The following is a 25,304-nucleotide window of genomic DNA, read 5'->3' on the forward strand; positions in this document are numbered from 1 at the left end:
CATTTTTATTCTGGCATTGCTCACTGTACTGTATTTATCAATCCATTTAGAAAAAGAAGCAGTGCCACTGTTGGGAAAAGGCTCAAAGAGGAACCACTCAGTGTGAAATTGACTGCACTTTTTTAAAACTCAAAGACTGTGTGCTGACGCAGCATTGAGAAAAGTACATTGCCATAGACATTAATTTATCCACTCTTGTTTTTATAGTAACTGGCTGTCCCCGAGTCTTCCAGTAATATTTCTCACTTTTAACTGCTCAGCACAAAAACACCATGTTTGGGCACTGAATGTACTAACTGCCTCTGTATTAGAGCAGCTGAGTAACTTTGTCAAGCACTCAGACATGACAGATGCATGTGTAACTAGTACTGATTAGGTCATCTTTGCATAGATCTCAGTAGAGGAAAGTCTTACTCAGAGGTTTGTAGCCTGGCCATGGGATCACTGGAAAGCCTGAGTGGTACAGCTCGAGATAACCTTGAGGCGGCGGTGTGGAATGCTGTCACATGCCTGAGTCAACATGAACATACAGTACCGCAAAAGCAGAGGTGTGTTTCTGTGGCAACCCGCAGCCTGATACCAAAACATCCACCGTTTGCCCTGTTACACTTCACCTGCGGGTTGAAGGTGTTGCCTTCTTATGACACGTTCCTGTTTTTCTGAGAACATTGTCATACCTGTCTCAGACAGCAGCGGGAGGCTGGTCACGTAGGATGAAACCTGCTCATTAAAAATACATGTGGAATTTTCTGTGGTTGCAATGAATCAGGGGCGTCTTTGTTTGTGTCTTTAGAGAAGCCAGACTGCTGTCGAACTTTCCTTCGACCTGAGAACTCAATTTGACATGATGATGTTAACTAGAGTCTGATGGATATATAAGCAGGCTGATCATGTTGGCTGATAATATTAGTTTATTACCGATATATTGGAATCAGTATATGCTGGCTGATATGCAAACAGAAATCAGACTACATTAATATTTCATCGGCTGTATTTTTAAGTTTTTTTTTTATGGAGGACGGAACCTGCTGAAATTAAAAATTAATAAATAAATGACTCGATAAATGAATAAATAAATATGCAATTAAATGTTCCAAAATTAATATTACAAATAAATGTAGGCATTAATTAATTGACAAAATGTGACATAAATTGATATGTCTGTTTTACTTTGCTTCTTTATTCATTTACCTTTGTATTAATTCCTGTATCTATCGACTCTTCTTTTTAATTTTCCCTTCTATATAGTTATTTATTTATATTCATTAACTTAAATTTATTTAATAATTTTTTGCATTTATTTCTTATTCATTCAAAATTTATTTTACATGTATTTATTCATTATTTCTGCAGGATTTTCCCGTTGCATTTCCCACCCCATTTATTTCCCCAAATGTATTTATTTCTTTATTCTTTTTTTCATACATTTCTTTATGCATTTCTGCCTCATTATGCAAATGAGGGGGCTATCATTCAACATGTGTCATAGGGTCAGAATGCTTAGATCGGCTATATGCTCGCACGTGTCTGTTTATATTATTTATTCATTTTTCATTTTGGCAGGTTTCCTCCTCCCAAAATTTGTAACCCTTGTTTTTCTAAATACATGTGTAAGATATTTCTGTGGTATTTTCTATATTATTTAAATTACTGTTTAAAAAATAATTTCCAATGAAGTTTATTGCTCATGATTTGTTGTCATCTTATGTTTACTGTTACTGCCTCGGATAGAAAACCTAGCAGTATTAATTCATAAACCACAACATAAACTATATATTTTGGGGGAAAATCTATACTCACAATAACAAAAGACAAGTTATATTTTGTTATACATAAATAATTATATATAGTGATGCTACAACATAGGAATAATAAAGACTAAAGAACAATAATAATGCATTTCAAGCAGAAACAGACCATTGCACTATTCAAAATGACCACCCTTTGCATTGCTGGACTCAAACTTATGAAATAACTTTCATGCTCATATATTGATATTGGCCTCAAAAGTCAGATATTGGTCGGGCTCTAAGATTAACATGTTTTTGCTTGTTTCCAGAACTGCAGAGAGCTCTTCAAAAGAAATCCAAGAAGACGTGTATTGTGAAAATGGTCGGGACGAGAAACCTGTGGAAGAACATTGTGGTGCTCTGCGTCAACTCGTAAGTGTTCGTATTGGTACTTAGAAACCGTTTGAACATTTATCTATCAAGGTACTTATGAGTGTGTGGGAGGATCTGAAAAAACCAGAGAGAGGAAAAAAAGGGAAAGCGTGTGTGTGCTTGTATGTCGGTGTGGGGCGAGGTAATGCCAGTCAGACGCGCCATTTTGTGCAGTCGAGATGGCACTATTAACCTGGAGGCTCGATACGGCATTGATCAGCAGCCCTCAATGCTTTTGCCCTTCCATATTTGTGCTGCTCTCTCTTTTCATCTCCGGTGGGATCCCTCCTCTGCTCTCCATCTGAGACCTCTTTTTCTAGCTAGGCTGACCCAGCTTTAGCTCTGCTTCAGTGCACGGTATCCCTAACTCCCCAAGTCAGCATAAATTTTACATGAGCTGCTGTGTCCTTATGAAACATTAGACAACCAGGAGAAAGGGTGTGTGAGTGTTTGCTCTTGTATTTGTGTGTGTGAGTGTGTCAATAAATCAGTGTTTACCTGTGTGCAGTTTCTCTGAAAGAAAATGTAATAAACCTTGAATTATCCCTCATCTTTTAGATTTGCTTGGACCTATATTATCTTCTCCCCTTGTGTTTACCATTTTGTCCCTTCCTTCTTATTGTTTCTTTTCTTCTTGTTGTGCATACTTTACTACTAGTATCCCCTAACCTAGCCCTGTGTATGTTCTTTATCCAGGCTGACAGGCTATGGGATCCACCACTGCTTTGCCCGCAGCATGATGGACCCTGAAGCTCAGGAGACGACCATGTTCCACAACTTCTATGCAGATTATTACACCATGGCAGGCATTGCGGTGGCTTCCTGCTTGGCGCTGTGCCCGGCGGTGGGCCTGATGGGCCGGCGGGGCGGCCTTCTCATGTTTATGATCATCACTGCCCTGGCGTCACTGCTGCAGCTCGGCCTGCTCAATTGTGAGTACTTTATGAGGAACCAATGTCCACTTAGGATGATACCAAAGTGATGTTGTTTATTGGCTTTCAATATCTGTGGCAGTACTACTCAATTTAAAGAAACTCTGGATTTAAATTATAGGACATAACATGTTTGGGTTCTTGGTTACATTAACCTTTTAAAGAAGAATTAAATGATAAGGCTGGTACTATTCTATATGTTTCTTATTGCCAACAAATCCCATTAATAAACCAACAATGAACTGATCCTGCTACCGAATATTGGGTGTTTCTCAAGTCAAGGATGCTTCCTTGGTTGGACGGGTCCTTCCAAGTTGGGTCCTACAGAGGCTAGGCAAGACTCCTTCTTAGCATTCGGAGAGCACACTTTAGGCTCGTTCAAGATGAGCCAGGCCAGCGCGGCCAATGCATGCCGGTTAGATTTGTGTCTGACTTGATCCCGACTTGCTCTGACAACTACAAGTAGCCTATAGATCGAATCTAACAGGATGTAATTATTCCTGTGACATCCTGTACATTTTTTGAAGGCTGCCGGAAACCATGGATGTGTCGGCTGGAAACTGTCCGACTTGACCGCAGCTTTTAGTCACCGCCCACTGCTGCTGCCGCCTGATCTTGTCTACTTTCCAGGCTTCCATCTCGAACAAGCCTATTGGAACAGTCTAGCAAGTGTGCCAGTGTGCGGAAGAAATGGACGTGGTATTTTCTTTTCCAAACTTTATTTAGAACAATTCAGTATATTACAATATTGCATTCCTCAAAACTATATAAACAGATTCAAACAATGTAGGACTATTAAAAAGAAATAAAATCAACACGGATTTGGACAATCATAATTTATTAACGTACAAAACATAAAAATCATATGCTCTCCTCAAAGCCACCAGACTCCATTTGGAAAAACACGGTAATTTTACCTCGCAGATTGTAAAACACACTTTATTCAAACAAAATAAAACTCACCAAAACCATCCTTGGAGCAGTTCTTCGTCGGGATTCGATGACGTAGCATCCTTAAAATTCAGTTGAAGGATCCTTCCTTGACTTTGAGAAACACCAATTGTCTGTGTACGCAAAACCACACGTATCTTATTCTTATTCCTCTGTGCCATAGTTGCCTTAGTAGTAATTTTGCACTGGGTGACATGTTCCTTCATTACAATGAACATGGGTACTGATGTTTTGAGTCCACATACACATCCTGCTGCTGGAAATACTCCCTAGTGCACCAAGTATGTATTCATTCATGGCAGAAAACGGTGCCATTCCTGTGAAATGTTTGCTGAAAACAACTGTTTTAGGGAATTGTTTATCCTTTTTAAAAAGGTAAACAATACATTCGTGGGCACATTTTTAAATTAGTATTGAAAGTAACTTAATTGACTGTTAAACAATTAAATGAATACATGGAATATAAAGATTGGTTGGAAGGTTTTGCACACAGTCTGACAGGATCCTCTATCATAACAGAGGTGACCGGCCAATGTCCTGTTAGAGCTGGACAATGATTCACCTGTAGTGTTTATTGACATTCAGTGCAATCATTTTATGATGATATGATCATAATCCATAGCATTTTACAACATTCTGGCCAAATGAATGACTTCAAGCTAATTAAAAAGTAGTAGAATAAGTTATAATAATTTCCGTTTTGCATTTCGTTGCATTAAATACCAATTTGACCCCTTAGTATGTTATTTTGATTACATTTTCTATTCAACGATGCATGTTGATATTGTGAACACTCAGTGTGGTGGGTGCACTTTGTAAGAGCTTGTTGTCCTTTAGGTGTTTCTCAATGAGTGGTCAAAACATGATTACAAACTGACATTTTAGTCAATGTGTACCAAAAAGTGCTCCAGGTGATCAAAACCGTGCACAAGTCCGTTTATTCAGTTACAACCGAGCGAGCCGTAATGTTTGACTTGAGTCAACACATCAAGGTTAAGCTCATGTGTCATGTTCCCCTTTTGAATGTTGTAACAGTGTGTGTTGACAAGCTTTGCTCAATGTTTTTGTTTTTAATGCTTGACTCCCGATTTAATTTATTGACTGTGTCGCACGTGATGATTGTTCTGCTTTTTTGTCTCTCACTGATACAGATCTGTTAATCTCTCTCATTCTCCTCTAGTGCTGGGGAAGTACAGTGACCATCTGCATATAGGTAATCTCTTCATTTACATTCTTCTGAAGTCTTGTATTCGCGTTGGGTAGATAAACCGATCAATAATTGACTGCTCCACTATCTTGCTTAGATGTTTTATCAGCTTCACATTCTTTCAGAGTGTGAATTGAATTGTCTCACACCACTCATCACTTAGGTTGCTGCATTATCTTGATGAGGTTTTAGGGAAATGTGCTGCATACAGACATCCTGCAGTATTTCATTAGGCGTATACAAGCCCTGCAGAGACACATAATGAAGTCCTAGATGTAATTATGGCTAGCTTTTCACTTATTTGTGTTGAAGAGGGTGAGCCTCTTTGTTATAGAGCTGTGAATCTCACAACCAGCCTTCCTTCACTGCTCTCCTCTGTTTATCAATCTCTTTATTCTCTCCTCACTAATCCCCCTGTGGGAAGCAAGAGCTGATCACAGAGCAGTCTCCTCTGATCCTCTTTATGCCATCTTCAAACATGTCTTATTCATAAAAAAAAAACACTGTATTCAAACCATCTTTGGTCTAAATAGACTTTTTGTAAGTAAGCCAAGTCCTCAATAACTCATCAAAATAAACATTAGCGTTGGGAAGCTGTAACATTTTATTTGACCCAAGTTTATTGGCACTTTTCCTCTAGGTTTTCTAAATGCACGGTTTGAAATTAGCTGAAATGATACACACTGAAATGCTATAAAAGACCTGCCTTATAGTCGTCCGTGATCCAGATTCAGTAACTCTTGTGGTTGAGGAATAATAGACACATTTATTCTACATTCATTTGCTGAATCAGATTATATATATATATATATATATATATATATATATATATATATATATATATATATATATATTAGAATATTCTCTTTAACTGAGGTGATATGGTGCCTTCAAATGGGGTCGTGTTTACCGTGTTCACGAGAAGAGTCCATATGAACGCCTCCGTCTTGTGGTATTTACGACCTCTTAAGTGGAAAGGTTCTGAAAGCTCCGAGTTCACGAGTTGTGACGTGTTTGTTGACGTCAGAAATGGCGGAGGCCATGGAAGTTAATTTTTCGACGCATAATAAGTTAATATATTGTATTGTATTTTAGTCGTATATTATTTTCTTCGTAATTTTATAATATGTCTGAGGAAAATGTTGATATTCCCAACGGCCTCATCTTTTTCCTCTGTCATTATGCCTTTGCATTTTCCTGCATTATATTACCCACCTGCTAACGTGTAGATGCTGACAGGAACGTTAATATTGCCGTTGCTTAGCAGCAGTGTTCTCACGACTCAACCACTTAAACGCCAAGCATAATGTGTACAAGGCTTCCCATGTTGTAAACACAAGCTCACAAGTTTCATTTGAAGGCACCAATACAGTATGTGGTATTCTACGGAAGCAAAGAAATGCCACAATAATTAGAATTTGATATGCAACTGAATACCTATTTTTTAAATATAACCACTACCGAATACTTAATGTTGAAATTTAAATATCATTGGATTTGTAGCATTGAAATATTTTACTCATAGAATTGAAATAGGACTAGAAAATATTTGAATGATATACATTCAGTGGTATTCCAATTTTAACATTAAGTATTCAGTAATGGTTGAATTTCAGAATTAGTTTTAAAGTTGCTTCTAAAAATTCAAATTATGACCTTTATTTGCTCCCATATTTCCTTAATTTTAAACATTTGATTTCCCAGCAACCCACTGTCTCTTCTCTGTATGTTGTTAAATAATGCTGAAATGCTGCAATATCATCTTTTAAACACCACAGATTACACAAGTAAGCTGAATAAGAACTTCTCCATGGCCTTCTCCATCATCGGCATGTTCTCCTCCCACGCAGTCAGCAACCTGAGCATCTTCTTCTGTGCTGAGATCACACCCACTGTGATCAGGTAAGCCCACTGAAACACTGGCACTTGTACCATCAGAGGAGGACAGTGTAATGTGGAAAATGTGCTTTTACTCTTGAGGAGTGAAGCAGCTGTGTTTTCAATGGCATTGTTCATATTTGCTCTATTTTGTGTTGTAGAAATTTGAAGTGTTCTTTCTACACCTGTTTTAATGTCCTGATTAGTTTATGATTCAGTTCACACAGTGGTTGATGTCCATATAGCATCACATGTTCCTGCAGATGGATTCGCTGCTTCACCTCCTGTTAAAGGAGGGTATGAAATCATTGAACAGACTCTCACGGTTCAGTGTCAAATGTAATTCACATCTTGTAAAAAATTAGCCAGCCCCCTTGAGAATATATGACACAGCACTGGATGTTCATTATCTGGGGTTATGTAAGGGGTGTTGTTCTGCTGACAGTACTCCAGGGGCGACCTCTGGTGGTGAGCTAAGGCAATTACGGGAGAGGGATGGGACTGCATGTAGAGGAGGGCGTTTGGTGTTGCCGCAGCACTCTCTGCTGCTGTTTGCTAAAATGGCAGTAATAAATCAACAGAAGAATGAAGGGAAATAAAGATCATCCCTTTGATGTAAATTAATTTGGTGATAGATAGAACAGGTAGATCATGATTTACTTTAATTGTAGTAAACCATCGTCCCCTTCAGCTGGCTTATGCAAGGAAAAAACATCATGTACAAGACAGAAGGTGGAACAGATAATTGGCCTACAAATCCCAGAAGCGATGATTTTTCAGTCCATCCATTCCTTTTAAGAGTAGTTAAGTAACGCCACGTGTGGTTTTTATGTATGTGTGAGCATAAATCCTAACATGTGATAACATTTTCCATCTCCTCTTAGGGGTGGGGGGCTGGGCCTGGTCCTAGCCAGCGCCGGCTTCGGCATGCTGACTGCGCCCATCATGGAGCTCCACAATCAGAAGGGCTACTTTCTTCACCACATTATCTTTGCCTGCTGCACTCTCATCTGCATCATCTGCATTCTCCTGCTGCCAGAGACGCGCTACCAACCCCTCCCCGAGACCCTGGCCGACGGCGAGTGCTACACCCGTCAACCTCTCCTCCCCCCGAGGAAACCTGGAGAGCAGCGCCTCTTGCTGGCTCAATCCGAGAGCAGCAGGGACTACACCAGGGTGCACGACACGCCGCTCCACGAAGCGGCCGCCACCGCGATGTCCGCCATGGACTCCACTGCCTCTTCGGCTGTCGATTTGACCGCTCCGTCGGTCGGAGATATGTCCGCTCCCACGTTCATGGAGGTGCACCCCGGCAAGCCTGATCCTAAAGACCCCAACGGTCACTCTTTATCCACAACCCCCATCACAACCCTGGGTAAAGACGGCGCCATACACGCCAGTAAAGAGCACCTGCTGTCTTCCACTCCTTTACACAAACTCCCAGGCATCACCGACCCACTTTTAACCGACGCCCAAGAACTTCAAGAAATAGTCCTGGATTCTGTCGACCCACTGACGGGTTCTGCCGTTCCTGCAATGAATGACGTCGGTCCTTCCCCCACAGAAGAGTCAGCCGCTACCCCTTCCCCTTCATTAGACCGTTCCACTCCCCCCGTCCCTCAAACCGTGCCTGCCTCCTTATTGATCTGCACCACACCCATCATCGAACCCCCGCCTAGCTCCACGTTAGAATCCCCCAACCCGTTGGAAAACGAGACCGAATGTAATACTCCGAAATTCGACCCGCCTTTGCTAGAGGCCATTCAGAACCCTTTAGCGGACTCCCCTACTCCATCTGCGCATGACAGCCTCCCTCCATCCCCTACTCCCTCTCCTGTTCCGATAACCGATGGCAACATTTCCACTGACCTTCCACCCTCCATTAGCGCACACTCTGACATTCCCATCAAGTTAGAAATAGTAGACGAATCTACATCTACTCCTTCCCCTAGAGACTCCCCTATACCTCCGTTCATAGACCCCCAACCGTCACAGTTAGACCCTACCACTCCCTGTGTCAATGATATACCTCCCCGTTCCCCTATTCCCCCTAGCCCCGTCGTTGTTTCCCCTCCACCCATTGACTCAGGCAATACGCCCTCAGCGGCCTCCTCCACTCCCCCCGTCCCAGATACTGTCAACACCCCACAGATTCCTACCATTCTCCCCGTCACAGACATTGTGCACACCTCCACTCCAGAATCTCCCACTCTGACTGTTCAGCCCACGCAGGATTCAGCTGCTTCCCTCGCCGTAGATTCAGCGCCAACTTCCACCACGGATTCAGGCTCTACAGAAGCAACTCCCTCCTCTCTAGTGGACTGCACCGTCTCCTCCCCCATAGACTCTGGCGTTCTCTCCATCAGGGACAGCGCCAGCACAGAAAACAACACTGTCAACGGCGCGGCGTCGTTATGATCCAGTGTTGCAGCCAGGAGAAGAAGCTTTACAGGTGCACGAGGAAGCAGCCCACCACGCCACATGAATGACCGAGAAGGGAGTTGAGGAGGGGGGGTACGAACTCAGTCTTCAGGCACTGACTGAAGATTGTCCCCACCTGGAGTTGTCTTACAGAGATGCTGTATGGTTCTCAATGTCCCCCACCCCTTCCTGCATTTAGCCAATAAATGAGACCACGCAAGTGAGAGAGTGCCAGAGGCTGGTTTGTGACAATGTGACAGTATCTTCTGCTCCTTTTTGAATGTCACTGGAAATCACCAGCCTTTAAACTACTTTGATGTAAATGAATGGGAAATCACTGTCTGTCATTTTAAAGAGACTTGCAACTAAACCCCACAATCACTGAGAGGACTGGTGAGAAATACTATGATGCTAAAAACAAACAAAAAAAATCAAATCACTGGTACTTTTTGCTCAAATGAAATGTCCGTCTAACATATTTGTATAAAAATATCGCCTTACCTGTATGGACAAGAAGAATCTGAATGTTACAACACCGTTTTTTTGCCGTTACAGAGGTAAACAATCCAAATTGGAGTGATTTTTTTCTAAATAAAACGCCAAAAACTACTCTGACCAAAATTAAATGTAGACATAGTGCCAAAAATTAGTATAAATACAGTATTTGCCTGTTTGGGGGAAATACTGTTTAGTGCAGTCCCCCTGCCATAGACTGTATGTGGATTAAAGTGAATCGGATGAACCCTTTTCCAAAGTTCATATATACAAAAGAAGTAAATTGTTCATCAAATTAATTAAAGACTGAAAGCTACAACACCATTTGATAAATTAGAACTGAGAGATGAGATTGAGATCGCGAAAACAGCTTTCATCAACACGTGGTTCATCGTGTGAACAGCGATATTGGAGAAAAGAATGACCCATATTTTGTCGGTCTGAAGAAACTTTTATTTTTCCAATCGTTTCAGTCAATGGAATTTATGGTATGCAAACGCTTTTATTTGTAAATGTGATATTGTAAGTAAATGCATAATTAGTTGTTGAGCTTGATTCAGTCTTCTTTTTTAAAAAATTCAAAGTATTATTTTGAATAATCTCCCATGGCGTGCCCTTATTGTACAAAGCTATACTACATTATTACAGTATTTGTGGCACCTCAGTGTGGCGCCACCTTATTCTTTGCAGTTGGGACAAAGCATGAAAATAATTGTGAACGTGTCAGCGAAACAAACCTTAAAAGCAAACCTTAAAAAGACACAAAAGCTATTTTTGAAATGAACCAATGGATGACAAAAATGTTCAACGTGATTTCCGACTGTCACAGCATCCCTAACCCTTCAGTGTGTTTTCCAAATCATGTTCCGGCATTAACATAGTTCATGTATGTCAATGTGTTCATACATTCACATGCACAACTAAGTTTACCTTTAAAAAAAAACGCAATAGGATTCAATGCAATTCAAAAAAGACATTTTAAAACACAGGTCAAATCTTTATTTACAGGTAGATTAACCTATTCATAATCTTCTTAAATTGACAAACTCTTGCTTAAGGAGGCACTTTCTCTTCCAAAGTCTGTGTCCATCTGTGGACAGCGTTCTACTTGACTTGTGTGTAACTTGACAGTTTGTAGTTACACACTTCATGCTTTGGAGGTTGTAATATTTGTTGGAGAAAGATGTATGATAACGGATAGACTACTGTTTACAACAATAATAATGATAAATAATAATAATAATTACACTTTATTGTGAAACTTAAGAGCCAACTGAATGATGTCTTGTCATTTCAAATGTGATAAAACTCTCTCACGGTATGTCATATTACATTGATCCAGGGAGTATTGGTGATCTATTAAGGTGTCATTCAGGTGTCAAAGACAACACCAGACTTGTGTTATTCATCTTGTGGTACACGTATGAAGAACCTTACAGGTACTTTACTCATCTAAGTCTAATGTGCACTGACAAAGGCGCTACATATCTTTAGGGATCTGAATGATTGAGCAAACCAGCTTGTGTTTTTTTTTTCTCCTCAGATGCAGCTTGAATCAAAGTATGAAAGCTCCTTTTTTTCTGATTGATTCATTGATCTTTTAATAGATCACCAAGTCAGCAAACTTCCAAGATTCATATGAACATGTAATGTCTAACATGCCATGCTGCTAAGCCTCAAAGCACAATGCCCTGCAATCATGTGATGTCAAATTCGGTGGAGCGTCTTGATAGGAAAAAAAAAAAAAAAAAAGGGAAAATGGAGTGGGGTTTTGAAATTACTAGTAACACATTCACTTTTGCAATAGACCCAAATGTAATTACCGTGTGGAAGAGGGTGTTGACACTGGATTTACTAAGGAATTCTTGGCATCTGCAGTAAAAAGTGAGTTGACTGCAGTGGTCAGTGGCTTCACATTACTCTGAGTCGTCGTTGTCTGTGATTGTTGGTCTCTCTGTCTCAGTGTGCGTATTGCAGAAATTGAACTGTCTATTGCCAAAACCTCATGCAACACCAGTTTAACGACAGTGACACAGCACAATACAACCAGTGTACAACCTTCTCTAAGATCTGTTGCTTCCATTTTCACAACTCCCATGCAGCTATTTCACGGTGCCGATGGGAGTGATTTATTGGGAGTAAAATTAAAGTAAAAATCAGTCAATCCAAAGCAATGTTAGCACCAGCGATAGGGTGGACTATAGGAGACAGTAATCGGAAAAGCAAAAAAAAGAAGAATGGGTTATGCCTTTGTAAATAGTAAATGTGTGGAAACGCCCAATGTCGCTAAGATGAAGGATCATAGATCGTATCATGGACTGATTAATAGTTTTGAACTTAGATTAAACTCTCAGAGACATGAAGTCCCCAGTGTACACATTTCAGGTTTTGCTTCTCTCAACTGTGCGACTCAGAATCTCCTGATGGAAGATATGAATGAATGTAAAAACCATGGATTGTACCATTTATAATTTCTGATTGTTTGGTTTCATTTTGTTTTGTTTTAACAGACATAAAATGCACTTGTATATAAGCCATACCTGTTGTTAAAATAAACCACTATTTATTGATCAACCATGGATATCAGTGAGTGCTTGATTTATAACATTTCATGGATTTTTATTAAAAGTAGATCCCAGGCAAAACAACAGTTATCTTTTTTTCTGTTGGCTTGTATCTATAAAAAAAATAAATCACTTTTAAAGAACAAAAAACAGGGAGCGCATGACTGTTTTCTATTACACTTAGTCATCCAACATGGTTTCAAAGTCTGGATTAAACGAGCAGAGCGAGCAAATGCCCCAGACCCCCCAGGGGCCTCCTCTGTGTGCCATACTTTGTGGTGATATGATTAATTAACAAGGCTAAGAGAGTCCATTGACATGCTGAATATTTAGGCACAGGAATGAACTAAATGCTAACGCCAGCTTGCTAAAATGCTCATAATCAGGGTCTAAAATTAAGATTTTTCCTCACGTGCCACTGTGGCAGGTCACTGAACATTTCTACTAGCCACACAATTGTTTTGTCAGCCACTTCTAAAATCTATGTAGAACGTTTTAGAATCGTAAACACTAGGGCTGTGTATTGGCCAGAATCTGGCGATAAGATACGTATACAGAGGTTACGATTCAATGTATTGCGATATATTGCGAAACTTTTAGTAAGGTGATATATTGCGATTTTTAAAAAATCTAATTTTAGGAAAACTTTTTTTATACTTTTTTTATACAATCAGAATAGTAGGATCTGCATTTGCATATCTTTAAAAATAAAGTAAATTATTTCCTGAGTTAATCTTTGCATGTAAACTATTAATTAGAATTCAATACAGGGTTTTTGAGAATGAATACAGTATCACAAAACACAACATTGCAATACTCAATATTTTCGTCCACCCCTAGTAAATACTGAGTCAGTGGTAACAGACAGTAGAAATATGGATCATGTAACCTTAATCAATGACTATTTTTAATTTAGGAATTGCTTTTTAAACCTAATTATTTCTTAAGATAAGGAAACTTATCTGCCATGGTGGCAGGTGACCTGAAAGTTTAACCTGCCACAGCCAACATTTAGCCTGTATTTGGCAGATGGCAGGTGCTAATTTCATTCCCTGCTCATAATGACTATGCTACTGTAACATGCATGTTTAGCAGGTATAACGTTAATGTTAACCACGTTCACTATGACATAAAACGCAATACGCAATTACAAGATGAGCTCATTCCAGACAGACTGGTTTGTAGATTTGGTATTGACAGTGTCAGATGTGCACTGCCTAAAGCAATTGACGTCACACTAGCTAAAGCTGTACACATTTGCCAAATAAGTGAACTTACATAACAACACATTAAAGCCCATCTGTACGCCAAAACATGTGACAGCTGCCACAGTGTGGATGCTGTCCAGATAAAACTCAGCAACAAATTCAAGTTCGGTAAAGTTGGAAAGATATTCTCCGAGAATTTCCAACTTTACCGAACTTGAATTTGTTATATCTGTATTCTGTATGTGTGATATTCTGTATGTGTGATATCTTATATCTGTGAATGTGTTGTGGTTGTGCCTTTTGAGTAAGGTGAGAGAGTTTTGAAGCAGAAGTGTTGCTGGAGTTTACTATCTCTACACCTCAGAGCACTTGAATCCATGTTTCTGTACATTCAGGTGAATAGCTTCAGGACTTAACAGCAGTTTTCCTAATTACACTTCATGTTTACTTTCCATTATCTTTACCTCACTATTGGTTTACCAAACAAAGCAAGGTCAATAGCATCACATTATGTAAAAAATTCTATTACATGTTATATTGTTATATTACATTAGTATTGTATTACATGTTTATTATTTTATTATAGTACATGCAGTGGTGGAAGTACTCAGATCTTGTACTTCAGTAAAAGTAGCAATACTAACATGTAGAAATACTCTGTTACAAGTAAGGGTCCTGCATTCAAAATCCGTAAAAGTAAAAGTGCAGAAATATTAGCATATGAATATACTTAAAGTACCAAACATAAAAGTACATATTATGCAGGATAATGTACATTATTGGATTATACTTATTGATGCATTAATGTGTTCATCACTTTAATGTTGCAGCTGGTAAAGGTGGAGCTCATTTTAAAGACTTTATATACTGCTGGGTAGTTTAATCTATAATAATACATAATTTATTCGTTGATTATATTTTGTATTAATAATCTGAATCTGTAAAGTAACTTAAGTTATTAAATCAGTAGTGGAGTAAAAAGTACAATATTTCCCTCTGAGATGTAGTGGAGTAGAAGTAGAAAGTATCAGAACATGGAAATACCCAAGTAAAGTACAAGTACCTCAAAATTGTACTTAAGTACAGTACTTGAGTAAATGTACTTAGTTACTTTCCACCACTGAGTACATGTTATACTGTGGTGTTTTTCTAAGCATTCTTCACTGCTCCTGTTGGAATTAAATAATTGTTGACTATTTAACTGCAAAGTAGTAATGTGTTTTTACCGGGATGTTTGCTGAAATTGATTGGATGTGGCACAGCCCTACCTAGAAACATTTCCACCAGCAGCCACTAAATGTAATTCAGATTTGAACTTCATGGATCAATAACTTATAAGTGTTTGTTAAAACACAAACAACGGCCCTTTCTAACCGTACTAAGGTAGACATCAACCTAATTTTCATCAAAATGAGCCGTCCTCCGAGCTAAAAACATAACATTGTTCTCTATGTGCAGCCAGTTGTGAGACAAGTGCACAGGGGCCGTCTACAAAGTGCAACACCGAAAAGAGATGATACAAAAAAATTCAACGTTATACAGTGTAATGATACCGAAATCACTTCACACATCAGTGTTCACTTCCTGGTTAATATTCATATTTTTCCCATTAAAAATTCACCAAAATGATACAAAATCACATTTTTCCAAAATGAGTATTGTAGTACAACCTTAAACAATAGGAGACCCCTTGTGGTTGAACTGAATCTGATGGTACTATACTGCATGAGACTGAAATAGTTGATTATTTTTCCCAATGAAAATCGCCCAAATTTTACAAAAACACATTTTTCCAACCTATGTGCTGTAGTACAACCAGGAAGAGACCATTTATGTGTGAACAGATTTTGGTGGCACTACACTTGAAAATATAAAAAGTCATAGTATAGTATGTCGAAAAAAGTCATAGTAAAGTATGTAAAAAAAAAATGCAAAAAAATCACAGTACGTCGGAAAAAAGTCATAGTATACTATATCGAAAAAATGCTAAAAAGTCAAACTATAGTATGTCGAAAAAAATGCAAAAAAGTCATTGTATAGTATGTTGAGAAAAAAAAAAAAAGTTGAAGCATAGTATGTCGAAAAAACTCACAGTATAGTATGTCAAAAAAATTAAAAAGATTAATGTATAGTATGTTGACATTTTTTTTTTAAAGTCATAGAAAAGCATGTCGAAAAAATCTGAAAAAGTCATAGTATAGTATGTGAAAAAAAGTCATAGTATAGTATGTTGAAAAAATCAAAAAGTCATAGCATGTCGAAAAAAAAAATCAAAAAGTTATAATATAGTATATCGAAAAAAATAACAAATCATATAGTTTGTTGAAAAAGTAATTGTATAGCATGTCGACATTTTTTTTTTAAATAGTATAGTATGTTGAAGAAATCAAAAAGTTATAGCATGTCGAAAAAAAAATCAAAAAGTCATAGTATAGTTTGTCGAAAAAATTAAAAAGCCATAATATAGCATGTCGAAAGAAATTTAAAACAGTCATAGTATGTCAAAAAAGTCACAATACAGTGTGTGGAAAATAGTCAGTATAGTATGTAAAGTAAAAGTCATAGTATACCGAAAAAAAGTCAGTGTAGTATGTCTTAAAAGTAAAAAAAAGTCATAGTATGTCGAAAAACGTCATAGTACAGTGGGCTATGTTCAAAAAAGTAATGGTATATTATGTAAAAAAAAAATCATAAAAAACACATAGTATAGTATGTTGAAAAAAGTCAGTATGGTATGTCAAAAAAACATAGTATATGATAAAAAAAAAGCCATAGTATGTCTAAAAAAAGATAAGTCATACAGTACACTTTCCTGTGCGACCTTCATATGCTGGCTCCCTAAGTTGTCATCAAAACTTTTGAGAAGGCCTGTTTTAGCAGTTGTTGTAGTAGTAGTAGTAGTAGTAGTAGTCACAGATGTACAGGTGTATGAGAATATGATGCAAACTCTTATGTCGTCCTTCTCTTCTTTTCTCCTCAGATGAGTGAAGAGTTTCTGGACCAAAATTAAGGATGACCAAGTTTCCTCACTCATTTCATTTATATTTTCTTCTTCTACTGTATGAATGTACTCAGAGGGGTCATAATGTATAAAAAATATAAAATATATTTTTAATAAGAAATTGATTAAAATTTGTGGTTTTCTGTTCCTCCTATCTCTCCGAAACAACGGGAGGAGATGCAGTCTCATACTCCCTTGTCCACCTCCGCAGTGGTGCTCTGGACACTGGTGCCCTATGCTATTTATGACATTTTTTTATGAAAAAATATACTGTATTTCTTTTTTACATTTTCATGGCATACTGTACTATGACTTTTATGACATATTATACATGATATCTTTTTGCCATTTTTAATGACTTCTTATGACTTTTTTTGTATGCCATATTATACTATGATTTGACTTGTTATGACATACTATGCTATATTTTTTATACTATATTTATACATTTTATATGACATACTATACTATTTACTTTTTATGAAAAACGGATAATTTGTTATTTGTATGGTATAGTATACTACATTTGTCACAGCATTTTTATGACATAATATACTATGACTTTTTATGAAAATTTTATGGCATAATATAGTATGAGGTTTTTAATGATATTTTTATGGCATACTGTAGTATGATATTTTTATGGCTTTCATGACATACTACACTATGACTATTTTATGACATTTTTATGGCATAATATACTGTGATATTTTTTATATAATGTTATGGCAAACTATACTATAATATTTTCATGACATTTTTTATGACTTTTTTTGTGACAAACTATACTGCATGTTTATGGCATACTATAGTAGGATATTTTTATGATATTTGTTACAACATTTGTAGGGCATACTATCCTAGGATCATTTTTCTGACTTATCAATGATATTCTATACTATTATATTTGTGGTTTTCTTTTTATGATACTTTCATTACATTTTTAATGACTTTATGACATACTATACCGATATTTTTATGAAAATGTTATGGCAGACTATACTTTTATATTTTTGTGATATTTGTCTGATATTTTTATGGCATACTATGATATTTTGTGGCATTTTTTATGACTTGATAACATACAATACTATGACTTTTTAATGACATTTTAATGACATTGTTATGATATAATATACAATGACATTTTTTATATTTTTTAATGACAATTTTATTGCATATGATACTATGATATTTTTATGACATACTATACTATGACTTTTTATGCCATTTTTATGGCATACTATACTGTGATGTTTTTTTATGACATTTTTAAGGCATTTTTTATGGCACTAGTACTAGTGCTACTACTAATATAATACTAAGACTTTTTTCATGGCATACCATAATGTGATTTTTTTTATGGCACTACACTATATTTTAATGTAATTTTAATGACAATTTAAGGCATACTTTATTATGATATTCTTACTTCACATGAACAACATTTTCACTATTTACTAACCTGTGACGTTGAATGTGACACAGCAGGAAAAAAATGCTTGCATCATGTAGTTCTGTGCTGTTGGAATGGGTTGAGTCATGGGGGCTCAGCTCATTTTTGCCCCCTACAGGGTCTCCAAGCGAGTTAATGCGGCCCTGCGGGCTGTAGCATTTTCTGAACTCATAGGAACATCTGCATTATTCAAACTACAACATGAGTCATTTCATCTGGATTAAAATGCCTAATCAGAATATTAAATTATTTTTTTCCATCTGGAGTTTGAAACAACATGTTTTTTTATATACATGTAGCTTCTCCTGAACATTGTATTCACACAGTCCTATAATTTAATCAGCAGGTGTAGAACTGCAGCCTTCAGTATTACACTAATTCATTTCCTGGCAGAGAAAACCACCTAAGTCCAGAGAAAAAAAAAAAAAAAAAGGCCAACATTTCCCCTGCATGGGATAGGGTGATGTCAGGAGGATGATGCGGCATGATCCTCTTCTAGCCCACTGCATCAAACTGGAGCGCTCCTATTGGCTGACGGGCACATTGTGATGCTGCGCCGCGGTGTGACGTCATCTGACCAGCAGCACGTTTATCTATCTCGCCGGCTCAACACTCGCCCTAGAAATGAGGCAAGTGCAGATTTTGTTGAGAAACACAGCGACACAAGACACTGAAGACTGGACGCTGAGGTGAAGTCGAGACAGGACACCGCATCCGCAGCTGCATCATGAGGGAGATAGTTCACCTCCAGGCTGGACAGTGTGGGAATCAGATTGGGGCGAAGGTATGAATCATTTAATTTAGGAAGAAGAACAAATAACGTATATAGGCCTAATTGTTTTAATTTTAATAAGGAACGTGCCATGTTTTATTATAGGGACTTTTGTTGTTGAATCATTTATAGAGTTGAGTCATTCAAATAATTAGTTTAGCATCTATTGGGTATATATATATGTATATATATATATATATATATATATATATATATATATATATATATATATATGTATGTATGTATGTATAAAAATATATATATATAAAAAAAAAATATATATATATATTCTTTTCTTTGAGATAGATTGATAACTGTTTATATATGTGCTGGGTGTGGTTCAGCCTCTGCTGCGTTTTGTCACCAAACAGATGTGCAATTACTCAAATAATTCATGACAGCACACCTTGTTATGTTGCTAAATGTCCCCAAAAAACTGAAGTTCATATGATTATGTTTGTCCCATCACAGTTCTGGGAGGTTATAAGTGATGAGCATGGCATCGATCCCACCGGTAGTTACCAAGGTGACAGTGACCTGCAGCTGGAGAGGATAAATGTCTACTACAATGAGGCATCAGGTAAAAAAAAAAAAAAGTGTGAAAGTTTGTTTTAAATAAACCACGTTTGCATCTGAATAATTTACCTTTACATAGAGCTTTCCATTGCTTATTATTCGTGCATGCCTTTATGCTACCAGCAGCACCTCATTTGAATGTCACTAATTTAGCTGCAAGGGAAAAAGTAGGTCCCACTGTGAGTGCAGGGGAAAATTAGGACAGTGAATCTGCTAAAATATCTCTCTCTCTCCCTCTCTGTCTCTCTCTCCTTCCTTCTCTCTCTCTCTATAGGGAGCACAGGTATCTGCAGTCTCTGTATAGCTGACCCCGAGCCCACTGTGTGCCTTGGTCTCATCTCATTGTCTGATTTTGTTGGCGTGGCATGTTGAAGGTCATTCCACATGCATTGCGTGTCATTCCCTCACAGCTGCTGTGCAATGAACAGTCAAACAACGAGGTTCAGTAAACACGCAGCTCATTTGCTGTGTCTGGTGATTCAGTCTGTGAACCGATGCTGTCAGAGAAGGACAAGTCAGTGCAGATCACAATCCATGTGATTGAGTTCACACATCTGCTTTGCAGAAATTAAAACGGCCTGCAGGAGTGGCATAGGCCTAAACAGCATATTCACTATTTACTGCATGTCTACCACTAACCTATTTCCTAGTGGCAAGCATTATTGATCTTTTCTTTCCATGTTGCATGCTGGCATCAATGTCACCTACTGTAGCGGGTCAGTATTGAATGTGTATAGATAGATAGATAGATAGATAGATAGAGGAACAGTAAATATACATATCAACATTAGAGATAATATTTATAGTATACACAATGTAAAGAATATATTATAATACACTATAAATATACCAGACTACTACAAATAGCTTAGAAAATAGAAAATATGAACATAGAATAACAATAACGTACTATATATACATTAGCAAAGTGTGCAAGTTTAAAATGAAATTAAATGAGGTAGTAAACCAATGAGCAAATTCCACATGTGCAAGATTATTACAGGACTAAAACAGAGCTGAGTTCTCTATAAGACAGAGGTGAGGTGTTGTAGAGACTTATTGCTTTGGGCAGGAAAGATTTCCTGTATCGGTCCTTGCGACAGAGAAGCTAAATCAGTCTGTTAGAGAAAGAGCTCCGCTGTCCGTCCAGTAGATGGTGGAGACGGTGGTCAGGGTTATCCATGATGGATAACAGTTTGTTCAGTGTCCTCCTCTCCACCACAACGTCAAAAGTAATCCGGTTTGTAGCCAATTACGGAGCCGGCCTTCTTAATCAGTTTATTAAGTCTGTTGGTGTCACTGGCGAAGTACAGTGCATGTATTGACTGAGCATCCCAAAAAATTAATTTCTCCTGACTGCCAGATGTTTACAGAAGCAAGCAACATTAAGACGTGCCCAGGCAAGACGAGAGAAAAAAGAGGGCTGGGTAGGAAGACTGCATCGTTGTTTGAATGCACTCTGCAGAGCTCAGCATTTTGTAAGCCCCACTGGTCTAGAATAAGCAGTGCAGCATGCTGCAGCAGTTTGCTTGTAGAAGGGTTACAGAGGAAGAGGGAGGAACAAAGTGCAAGGAAAAAAAATATCCAGCTTGATCGACAGGCTGTCCTTTAGACAAAAGGCTGTTTACCTAAAAGATTACATTAGCAAACAGCATTGTTATATTAATATCCCTTTAGATCAGTATCTTCCCCATGGTTCACTACAATCATGCACACTGTGTCGATATCTTACTCCACCCTCCCATCCATTACCTCTCTCTGTCCCTCTATCCTCTGCTCTTTTTTCGTCCAAAGGCAGCAAATACGTCCCTCGTGCCATTCTGGTCGACCTGGAGCCAGGAACCATGGATTCGGTTCGCTCCGGCCCATTTGGACAGCTATTCAGGCCTGACAACTTTGTGTTTGGTGAGTGGACAATAAATCCCAATGTCACCACTCACCCTGAACCAACTGCATGTACAATATATGTGTGTGTGTGTGTCAGAATGCTGCTGTCACATCCTGTCAAGCTGTGCTTGGTTTCACCTGACAGCGCTGTACAGCAATGTATATTTCCAGTACGAAGCTTCTGCAGCCTCTCAGCGATGTGCCAGTAGTGTGATGCATTGTCAATGTGCAGCTGAGTCAGACTGAGACAGCTCTCGTGGTGACTCAGCGAAAAAGAAATCTACAAGGAGATGATGCTGCAGTGCTGCTCATAAGTGGGGATACACGGGCCAATAAACTCGCCCACAGGATGACTCTCCATTATAGAATTATAGCTCGCCAGAAATATCATTTACCATTTCTAGATTTTAAAAGAGCTAACGAACTAATGCACATTCACTAAAGATTACACGTTTCATTTTCAGATTTTCTCATTCATAATAAATAATTTATGGTATGTTTGCCTGTTTCTCACAAGGAATACTTTACAAAGGTTCTCATGAATGTGTTGTAACAACTGGCTTTATTAATGGCTAATACATGATTTATTAATGCGTTATAGATCAGTAGTAAGACATATAGAACATCAACATTGGGTTTGCCAGTTTGTTAACAGTAAGAGTCTACAGCTGTGCTATAGCAGCTTTGTCAGGCTGTACTTAGTATTTAGCTCAATGCACAACTGTTCCTAACGCCAGCATGGCAACATCTAACTTTAAAGCCAGGAATCTCGCTCTGTCTGTCTTTCTGTATGTCATTCAAATATCTCGAGAACCGCTCATCCGACCGACTTCACAATTGGATGTATTGCTCAAGACCCAAGGGAGTGTCGATTGTGGTGCAATTTGACCAGATGGTGGCGCTATAACAATGTACTTTATGTTTTGGCTCTTTAACTTAGGAACCATTACTCTCAGAAAAAAAATCTTGTTTTCCATGGTGGCTCCAGTTGAATCAACCCAGAGAAGCCACGCCCATTTTGAATTGCGACAAAATCTGATTTTTTTGTGACTCCTCCTTCAAATTTGGTACGGAACATCTCTGAACCACGCTGGAAAAAAAATTACTTTTTTTGCATTTTTGATGTTCCATACAGTTTTGCTATAGCTGGGCCTCAAAGTTAGCTCAAATGCTCTGGCCAGGGCTTGTATTACAAAACAAAGTTGTTTCCTGAACGCTTTGTACTATTGCAACCACATTTGGTGGACATGTGTAGATATGATGTCTGAGTGACCATGATAAATTTGGTGTCATTTCGCCAATAGGTGGCGCTGTAGCAGCATCATCTAACTATAAAGGAAGGAATCTCTGTCTGTCAGACTGTATGTATGTATGACTGTCCATAGCATATCTTGAGAACCGCTCCTTCAATCAACTTCACACTTGGCAGGTGCAAGCAGCCGTACCGCTGTTCTTGACAACACTGCAAGCAGAACTCCTGGGGGCCAAACAATCGGCCCGTTCTGAATGGACACACGCCCCGAATGGGCAGTGTACTAGTGCTAACAATCACAATGTTAACATGTTGATGTTCAGTAAATGATTATCATGTTTAGCTTTAGTTTAGCTTTTTAGCATTACATTTCCTAATTGGCAATAAATACAAAGTACAGCTGGGGCTGATGAGAATGTATCAGTCAAATAGAACATTTTACCTTAGGATGATGCTACATGAAATCAGGGGATCACCAAAGTTATCAGAATTAGTCTTGTAGGGGACGTGAATTTCTATACCAAATTTCATGGCAATTCATCCAATAGTTTTTGTGAAATTTCACTCAAAACCACAGATGTCAATCTCATGGTGGCACTAGAGGATAAGTTAGGGGATCACCAAATTTATTAGGATCCATCCTCTGAGGACCATGAATGTCGGTACAAAAAGTTATGGCAATCCATCAGTGAACACGTTTGTTTCAACTTACCCGTTATGAAGTGTGCCTTAGCAGAAAGTGGTACCATTATTTGTCCGACATGAATTGTCTTTAAACATTACATGCATCATGCAGGTCAAAGTGGAGCAGGAAATAACTGGGCCAAGGGTCACTACACCGAGGGAGCTGAGCTGGTGGACTCGGTGCTGGATGTGGTGAGGAAGGAGGCGGAGAACTGCGACTGCCTCCAGGGCTTTCAGCTCACCCACTCACTGGGTGGAGGCACAGGTTCAGGAATGGGTACACTGCTCATCAGCAAGATCCGCGAGGAGTACCCTGACCGCATCATGAACACCTTCAGCGTCATGCCTTCCCCAAAGGTGTCTGACACGGTGGTGGAGCCCTACAACGCCACTCTCTCTGTCCACCAGCTAGTGGAGAACACAGATGAGACCTTCAGCATTGACAATGAGGCCCTGTACGATATTTGCTTCCGCACCCTGAAGCTGACCACCCCAACCTACGGAGACCTCAACCACCTGGTGTCAGCCACCATGAGTGGGGTGACCACCTGTCTCCGCTTCCCTGGCCAACTCAACGCTGACCTCCGTAAGCTGGCTGTCAACATGGTGCCCTTCCCGCGCTTGCATTTCTTCATGCCAGGCTTTGCGCCCCTCACAAGCAGAGGCAGTCAGCAGTATCGTGCCCTCTCCGTGCCAGAGCTCACACAGCAAATGTTCGACGCCAAGAACATGATGGCAGCCTGTGACCCTCGTCACGGACGCTACCTCACTGTGGCAGCCATCTTCCGCGGCCGTATGTCAATGAAGGAAGTGGATGAGCAGATGTTGAGTGTGCAGAACAAGAACAGCAGCTACTTTGTCGAATGGATTCCCAACAACGTCAAGACGGCCGTTTGCGACATCCCTCCCCGTGGCCTCAAAATGTCCGCCACCTTCATTGGCAACAGCACGGCCATCCAGGAGCTGTTCCGGAGGATCTCGGAGCAGTTCACAGCCATGTTCCGCCGCAAGGCCTTCCTCCACTGGTACACCGGCGAGGGAATGGACGAGATGGAGTTCACCGAGGCCGAGAGCAACATGAATGACCTGGTGTCTGAGTATCAGCAGTACCAGGATGCCACCGCTGATGAGATGGGCGAATATGAAGAAGATGAAATAGAGGATGAGGACGAGGTCCGTCATGACGTTCGCCACTGATTGTAAAACACACTCAAAACAGACCCTCAAATTATTGGTCAGCGCAGTGAGATCATAAGAAGTACGCTAGAGTTGCAGGTGTTCAACTACATATTGCAGTGTGCAGATCACGATGAAAAATAGCAGTTTAGCTAAAATTATATTGCATAAAGATATAGCTTATACTGACAAAGATCATGAGTGGTGTTAGAACCTAAAAATATGCAAGTACTATAGTAATTGGTTTTCCAAGTTCATGCTTTGCCAGTGTCCAAAATAAGTGCAGTCTTGTTCTAAACAACAGTTTTGTAACATTAACTTCAACATGCATTCACTGTCTGAAGTCTCCAGTAAAAGATCCAGTCCTGTGAACACTTGATGTCCTGTTTTTATTTGATGGTTGCACAGGAGTAAAGGTGAATAAGGGCAAACCTGCTCTGTATTTACCGCAGTATAAGTCCTAGTTTTAGTTGTAATGTGTGGTATATTTACACATTAACTCTATTTGGTATGCATGAGACGTCTTTTTGTTAAGGTGTGATGATATTCTATATTTTTCTAATCATCAAAAAATCCCATGAAAACCTAAAACCAAACCAAAATTTGGGCTACTTGTACTATCAAGTGCTGTAAGTGTAGCCAAAGCCTGACTAGCTTATTCCTTTGTTGTTCAGAAACTATT

General features: G+C 38.9%; 2 protein-coding genes across 3 annotated transcripts in view; both read left to right on the forward strand.

Annotated features, from left to right (window-relative positions):
* LOC119498831 (solute carrier family 22 member 23-like) overlaps positions 1–12,620 on the forward strand; it is a 42,464-nt gene extending 29,844 nt beyond the window's left edge. Inside the window, exons 6-10 of the mRNA XM_037787900.1 lie at positions 2,060–2,162; positions 2,859–3,094; positions 5,226–5,258; positions 7,031–7,154; positions 8,015–12,620. Coding sequence (XP_037643828.1) covers positions 2,060–2,162; positions 2,859–3,094; positions 5,226–5,258; positions 7,031–7,154; positions 8,015–9,548 — 2,030 coding nt within the window. The 3' untranslated portion in view covers positions 9,549–12,620. The remainder of the gene's footprint in view (positions 1–2,059; positions 2,163–2,858; positions 3,095–5,225; positions 5,259–7,030; positions 7,155–8,014) is intronic.
* Positions 12,621–18,857: 6,237 nt separating this feature from the next.
* Positions 18,858–24,994, forward strand: LOC119499324 (tubulin beta-2A chain-like). 2 transcript variants are annotated; one of them, XM_037788601.1, is made up of 5 exons: positions 18,858–19,059; positions 19,519–19,627; positions 19,898–19,906; positions 21,418–21,528; positions 23,559–24,994. In XM_037788601.1, the coding sequence occupies exons 1-5, from the start codon at positions 19,003–19,005 to the stop codon at positions 24,641–24,643; spliced, it is 1,371 nt and encodes a 456-aa protein (XP_037644529.1). In that variant the 5' UTR covers positions 18,858–19,002; the 3' UTR covers positions 24,644–24,994. The 2 variants fall into 2 exon arrangements, with proteins under 2 accessions (XP_037644529.1, XP_037644530.1); XM_037788602.1 differs by lacking the exon at positions 19,898–19,906.
* Positions 24,995–25,304: the final 310 nt, after the last annotated feature.

Source organism: Sebastes umbrosus, chromosome 12 (assembly GCF_015220745.1).
Source record: "Sebastes umbrosus isolate fSebUmb1 chromosome 12, fSebUmb1.pri, whole genome shotgun sequence".
Taxonomy (NCBI): domain Eukaryota; kingdom Metazoa; phylum Chordata; class Actinopteri; order Perciformes; family Sebastidae; genus Sebastes; species Sebastes umbrosus.